The following is a 7,649-nucleotide window of genomic DNA, read 5'->3' as shown; positions in this document are numbered from 1 at the left end:
GTGAAAAAATTGGGGGTCCTGATAGAGTAATCCTGCAGGACCCGTCCACCAGTCATAACCTCTGTCCGAGAGGACAGGAAAAAAAAAAAAAACAAGGGGGTTGGGCTCTTTCCCCCTATATGAAAGGGGGTGGGAGGATCTAAATACCCCATCTGTGCCACTGGTTAGGACGTAAGGAAATGACATATTTGTTTGGGTGGATGCTTAAAGGGGTACTCCGGTGGGGAAAAAAATTTCAAATCAACTGCTGCCAGAAAGTTATACAGATTTGTAAATTACTTCCATTAAAAAAATCTTAATCCTTCCAGTACTTATCAGCTGCTGTATCCTCCACAGGAAGTTGCGTAGTTTTTTTTCCTTTCTGACCTCAGTGCTCCCTGCTGTCACCTTGTCCAGAGCAGAAGTTTGCTATGGGGATTTGCTCCTAGTCTGAATTATTCCTGACATTGGACAGAGGTGTCAGCAGAGGGCATTGTGGTCAGACTGGAAAAAACTACACAACTTCCTGTGGAGCACACAGCAGCTGATAAGTACTGGAAGGATAAAGATTTTTTTTTTTAAGTAGTAATTTACAAATCTGTATAACTTTCTGGCACCAGTTGATTAAAAGAAAATTGTTTTCCACCAGAGTACCCCTTTAAGATAAGGAAAAAGCTAAAAGCATGTATAATTAGACACAGGGAGGCATCACTACATTCCTCACAGAAGTTCCTAGAAGCTACCTGAAGAGGCAGAGGCATGAAAAGTCAGGGGGAAAATATTTTCCCATTGCCCTCTCTTCTCGGATGCATAACTCCCAACTTTTGCTAAGCACAGGATAAGCAACGCCCCTAACCACACTCACAGCCACACCCCCAGCATGAGAATACCTCTTTAGGGTAGGGTCACACGTAAAGGATCCGCCATGACCTGACCCATAGTGTGACTCCAGCTGTTGCCTTGCCCCCTGGTTGGGTCGCAGTGGCAATCTGCACTCCGAGCAGTCACACAGGGGCCTGCAATTTGCTGAGTGCATTCGCAGTGTACTCCGACATCGCAGAGCAGCCACAATGTTTGAGTACCTTCACATGTATGGCTGCTCGAGACAGCGGATTGCGGCTGCGAGCGGCGCAACAGCTGGAGGCACACTGTGGGTCGGGTCACGGACGCAGCTGCAGTATAAAACATGCTGTGGATCCGTTACATGTGACCATACCTTTAGGGTCTATTCACATGTATAGTATTCTGTACAGAATCTGACGCTGTATTCAGCCATTTAATTTACATTGAAATCTGTAGCAGAAAATCCTGCGGATCAAATCTGTGCAAATAGGCTGCATGTGTGAATAGACCATCAACAGCAATAATGTTGTCAGTGTCACCTAAGTTTAGGAAGACGTCCTATACTGACAACAATCCCCATCGTTACCACTACAGACAATATAAGAGATTACATACAGTTATATCAGGTCATGTCTTCTCTGATCAGCGTCCTTCACTTTCCTTTTTCTTCTCCAGCTCAGACACCATAATGATTTCTTCTGGCTATGACTCTCTTGAGAACATGGCAGGAAGAAAAAACATTTTGGACTTCGCACTTTTCCATCAACTATAATGCCCCAAACTGTAATAATGCCCCCCCCCCCCTTTAGTAGAGTGGGTAGCAGCAGATGTCCCCACATTAGGCGGCAGATTTCCCTCCCCCCATAGTAGACCGCAACAGTGCACCAATTCAGCTCCCCCCCCACCAAAAAAACCCGTCCACATGCATGCATGCTTACCTTCTATGGCTCTTCTTTTCTGTCTTCCTCTCTCTTTGTTACAGCATCTGGTGACATCACTCGTGCGCTACAGTGCAGGAGGCAAAGCTCAGCCCGACCTCTTGCGTTTGCTGGCTAAATGTAGCCAGCTGGCACAAAAGTGATTGACAGGGTGAGGAGCCAATGGCTTCCCACCAAGCTCCACATTTAACTGTAAATGCCTTTCATAAGGCATTTACAGTTAAACGCGGGACATGTATAGGCTTTTCTGGGACGGCAGGACATCACCCCAACAGCAGGAATGTCCTGCTGGATCCGGGACGGTTGGGAGGTGTGTCGGATGACTGGTTATGACTATAGGCGTTTTCATGGACTCCAGGCAGCCATCTTTCCTTTATCCAGAAGTTCAACTATACATACTCTCTGTAAGATACACAGGTTTCTTATTTGATGAAGTTACCTTATTTATAATGTGGATGGAATTATATCATGTAGATGAGCAGAACTGGCTTCATATAATCTCCATACTGAGATGGTAAAAAGTTTATAAACTGCACCCCCTTCTACTGCAGATTAAGGGGATGTGTCTTATGGGGATCAATGTAATCACATATTGCATGTATCAGTCTATGGATTTTTCTCTACTCTACCACATGATATAAAAATTCCCACGAGGAAACTTAAGTCTTCCTAATTATTATATTAGTACTGTATTTTAATATCAGAGATAGTTCTGGTTAGAACTGGGCAGGGTTTACTCCCATTTTATATATCTAGAGATTAGATGCCCATTCATCATCGTTTGATTTGAGGTTCTCTTTTCAAAGTAATCCCGATATGATATCTGAACTTACCAACTTCCGTGACTAAGTTTGATACCAACTAATCGTATTCATGTATTATTGATTTATATCTGACATTGTGTCATGGATTTTTTTTATTACTCATCTATATCATGGCGAGTTTATTTTAATGTATTATAGCCAATAAACCCACATAATTTTAATAATAATATTATTTTATTATATTGCAAAATTTACTTCCACCACTACTTCCTAGAACTTATATCTGGGAAAATAGCCAGGCCCAGATATGGTGTATTGCATTGTTTATATATTTTTGCCAATTCATAACAGCCATAATATTTAATATTGCTGTTGACCATAAAAAAAAAAAAAAAAAAAAAAAATCCTAATTGAGTTCTATTATATATCTTCTGACAAAATGGAGGCCTTAGGAAGACGATATCTCCAACATAGTAAGCACCAACAGTCGAAGATATTCCCTGACATGTTGGACCCTTGTTTAAGAAGGTTTATGTCCCCAAATGGCAAATCTCACAATACGACTCCTGACACGAATGCCACATCAAATAAGAGTTCTGTCAGAGATCCAATAGTGTTCTATTCCTTTGATTTTCCCACCTGTAGTACATGGAATTCTACCATAGACAATACTGAATCATTCTTAACACAACGTACATTTTATGGTCAGAATTTTTTTTTTGTTTTTATTAACCAAGAAGGATAATTAACGAAAAACAAAGAACCTTTATTAAAGGAAAAAAAGAAAAAACATAACAGTGCCTAAATCTTTATTTTTTTCATAACCTACATTTTTTTTTTCAAATTAGACTTTTTTTTTACATCGTATGTCACAAAAAAAATTAAATTACCAATACTTTACAGTTATGCTTGATTCCAGTCTTAATGGAAGAAATAGGACAAAGTGAAAAACCCTCAGATGTTTCTATTCCATGTAAATACAGTTGCGCAAATTCAAGTGAACCGCCTGCAGCTGTTAGTGTAAAAGATCCTCAACACAAATTGTTTTACCAGAAGAGCAGGAGATAGACAGATATGTACCACTTCGCTCAGCTGTTGCGAGATACACCTCAAAATCAGAACAAATCTCAGTACAATACAGTGGCTTTCTGCTTCTAAAATACTGAAACACAATCTTGGCTCTGCATTGGATGCAGGCCTAAAATGCAAATTTAAAAGAAAGTAACAAAAATGATCAGGAGGTAAAAAAAAAAAAAAAAATTATAATAATTCACAGAAAAAAATTCCCCAAAACTAAAAACATTATCATGGTAAATATTTGTGGTTTAAATCAAAATAACTTTTGTCAATGACAAAAGCAATTTTCTTCAAAAGTACTGCACACAGTATACTCTTGGGAATGTAAACAGTTTGTTAAGCATGACAATGGTACGACTTCCCCTGCTGAAGGGAACTTATACCCCCTTATCTTCCCCTTTCTAAAAGGAGAAGTTGTCTTACCATAAAAAGGAGGAGTTCTGCAACATCTAAAGATCAGTTAATGTTCATAAAACTGTAGTGTTGCAACTATGGGAGGCACACATACATAATACTGTATATTTCAGTATATACAACTGCGTAATGCATTGCCCCGTATAAAAAAAATGGCCTTTGAACTTTATCGATTGCGAACCGACCAAGAGTTAAGCCAATTGAGCAAACACAAAAAGAATTATTTTTTCTTCAGATGTGAAAAGAAATGATAGAACAGATCTTTCAGTTTTTTGTGCAGGGATAAAAAGTTCACTAGTTGTAGTGTGTGAAAGTATTATGTACACCTGACATGCTCCTAAACAATGTGTCAGAGCTGACATAAGAAGCGCAGTGAAAGTCACTGTTAAATAGGGGGGGGGGGGGGGGGAACATGGAAAAATCTAAAAATGAAAGCTCTATAGTAAAAACCCATGGTTATTGGCTACGGGTATAAGTGTTTGTTAGGTTAAGATTTTTGCAGCATGCTTTGTCCAAACATTTTTTTTTTTTTTTTTTTAAATTATGAATTATTTACCGTACTATGAAGAAAAGAGTGTTACATATGTCACAAAATCCAAACTGTTTCTTACTTCATAGGATACGTAATGGTGGAGAAAAGGGTTTCTCAAGAATGATGAAATAGATGAGGGTTTTACTTTTAGATAAGACTAGCACTCTCCCTTTTGCAGTGAATAGGCGAAGTCAGCTCAACACAGCCAGTTAAAAAAAAAAAAAGAAAAAAAAAAAAATGGAAAAAAAAAATGCAAACCACAACATTTAGTTTATCTACATCCAGCTTACCAGCAACATTTATAATATATCAACAATAATTTTTTAGCATTTTCCGTAGGGTACCTTTTTTTAAATGTTCTGATTATTTACAACTGTACAAGCAAAGCACACACTTCCAAGTGCACATATTTAATACAGTATTGACTATTTGCATTTACATTTCAACAATCTGGAAAAAAAAAAAGAAAAGAAAAAAAAAAAAAAAAGATCAAATATTCGATATCTTGAAGGTATATTACAAAACTGTTGCTAATTCCTGTACAACAGTGTCATTACTCAGGTCAGTCATAACAGAGGTACACACTGAAGCCAAGTAATTTTTTTTCTTCTTTTTTTTTCTTTTTTTTGTATTTCACTCAGGCTAACCCAGGAGGGGTCAGACTTAATTAAATCTAAGCTGTCTTATACAAAAGTTAAGGCAAAGTCATTTTCAAGTTTAAATAAAATTCAAGTCTTTAAATATTGGATGGAAATATTTTTTAAAAAAGATTCTAAAACAAATAGAAAAACAAAAAAGGAAGAAAAAAAAGCAGTTTAATTTGTCTTCTACTACCTGAACCTGCAATTTATCATATAGGTTCCTCTGGCAGTATTAATGAGAAAGGAGCAGGGGAAACAAAACAAAAAAAAGAACAGAAACAAACACGCCTGGAATAAACTGTACCCTACAGCGTAGACTTTCGCTGCTCTGAATACGTTTTAAACTTTACATATTTCAAACTAAAATAATTTAGATTCTTCTTTATTAGAAACGTGCTAAATTTAGTGCATCCTTGTCCTTCAAAAAGTATTTAAATGTGTACAACCTGCAATAAACCTTTATTCCCAAGGTGGTTATGACATCTCCCACCATTATATATAGATATATATATTTTTTATATATATGTAAGTCGATATATAGAAAAAGAAAATTCTAATACATCATCAGCCCATTTTCCTGATCAAAACGGAAAAGTTCATGGCAGCTGGGAGATGTCATTAAGTAGTTACCCCTGGTGCAGCATGGTATTTAAAGGATCTGTGGGCCAAAGGAAAAAAATTTAAAATAAACTAGAAAAAAAATGAATATATTAAAGGAGCAATAGTTGTAGAGGGTAAATGAAAACCTACATGGAGCAGAGATATAAAGCATTAAGTGCTTGAACTTTCTTTAAGAACAATGTGCTTTGAAACATCTGACTACGTTAACTTGTGTCCTGGAAATGTGGAGCTGGATAAGAGTTAGTAGCATGGAGAAACCATCGCTGTCAGAAAATATGCATCTACACAAACCTAAACACATCAAGTAATGTAACGGAAAGGGAAGCAAAAACATAAAAGGTATTTTTAGTAGCCAGTTATTTTTGGTAGCATTCAATGGCAATGCTAACGTAACAGATAAAAGGAGGTCTGCATTTAAAAAAAAAAAAAAAGGCAAAAACAAAGTAAGAGTTGCTTGACTTTTAACACCCAATAGTTAAGTGATACATGCTGGCATTACTTGATGTAGGGGAATGGTAAAAATGATAAAAAAAAATACTTAAGTGTCCGTAACTACAGAGCCTTATCCAGCAACTCATTCCGTAATACATGGGAGTGGCGTGACAGCTAATGTGTGATGTGTAGGTCTCCCTTTGGCCTTTTTCCCTTCTATTGAGGAGATTTTACTGGGCTTCCAGGTTCCTTATTTACACGTTTTCCAACAGCCAGAGGAGGTGGAGGAGATCTACGCCCTGATAGTCTCCTCTGGTCTTTGGGCCGCCCTGGGTTTGATTTTGCAGGTGGGGTGTCTCTGGCTTTCTCTACTGATGTGTCATTCACCTTCCTCTCTTCTTTGACACAAGCCGTAGAGTTTTGCTTCTGTTCTTTCGAGGGCTGTAATGTAGGCCCATCCTTGCTTGTTCTCTGGCAAATCTCTGCATAACTCGGCTTTCTTAATTCCTAATGGGGGAAGATAAAAACTATTACCAATAATTCAGTATTAAAAATTGAAAACTAGGCTACCATGTACACAAACAAGCAGGGTTTATACATGAAATCGTAGTAGGTTTATTGGTACTCACTGTAGCAGCTCCATTGACCTGAATGGATTTACTAGCAGTACTGAGAGTGTTTGAAATCCTTTCGATAGTTGGAGACTCCCGTTGCTGAATATCAACTATTTTAGATTCACTGAGGGGGGGGGAAAAAAAAAAAAAAAAAAAAAAAAAATTTAAGTGCGTGTATTACGACCATGTGAAATCAGCCTATGACAAACACTCCCCAAAAATTCAAGATTTTATGAAAGAAAAAGTGAGGCTTTCCAAAATCATAGTAAAAATAATGCTTTTACTGCAGTTTGCGTAATTACAGTAAAATAGTGCAATTTAGTATTTATTTAATGCAAAATCACTGCAAAAACCCAAAGTTTGAAAACCCTTACAGTGGAGGTATATAACTCATATCCTGACCCATGGAGATAGCAGCAGTACGCCGACAAAACTGGGTGGGGAGGGGTCTGAGAGCTGCTAAGATGTGGTCATTGTATCCTGTTCACATGATGCAGGTACAGTGAGGGATCTTAAAAACGCAGTTGAAATAGAATGAAACAGACGGCACTGAAGGACTAATGATTGTGGGTGTGAATGATGGGGGAGAAAAAAATTGGAGTGCTTCTTTAAAATTCATAAGAAAATAAGACAAAACCACTAAACAGCATAAAACTTACTCTGGAGAATGTGATGGGGAAGGAGGACTCTGGTAAGTCACTGGCAGAACAGTAGGGACTGGCAGCAAAGGTTCCCGTGGAATTCCAGAGGGGACAGTGTTTGTACTTGCATCTACATTAATGTTCTACAAACAA

General features: G+C 37.7%; 1 protein-coding gene across 4 annotated transcripts in view; it reads right to left on the bottom strand.

The window, feature by feature from the left end:
• Window positions 1–3,316: 3,316 nt before the first annotated feature.
• The window catches only part of LARP4B (La ribonucleoprotein 4B), a 93,786-nt gene continuing 89,453 nt past the window's right edge, over window positions 3,317–7,649 (bottom strand). For all 4 annotated transcript variants that reach the window (XM_056519528.1, XM_056519527.1, XM_056519526.1 and 1 more), the window contains 3 exons: window positions 7,515–7,639; window positions 6,871–6,979; window positions 3,317–6,748 (listed from right to left, as the gene is read on the bottom strand). In XM_056519528.1, coding sequence (XP_056375503.1) covers window positions 6,458–6,748; window positions 6,871–6,979; window positions 7,515–7,639 — 525 coding nt within the window. In that variant the 3' untranslated portion in view covers window positions 3,317–6,457. The remainder of the gene's footprint in view (window positions 6,749–6,870; window positions 6,980–7,514; window positions 7,640–7,649) is intronic.

The sequence above is a fragment of the Hyla sarda genome, chromosome 5, assembly GCF_029499605.1.
Source record: "Hyla sarda isolate aHylSar1 chromosome 5, aHylSar1.hap1, whole genome shotgun sequence".
Lineage (NCBI taxonomy): Eukaryota > Metazoa > Chordata > Amphibia > Anura > Hylidae > Hyla > Hyla sarda.
This window is presented reverse-complemented; position numbering and strand designations above follow the sequence as displayed.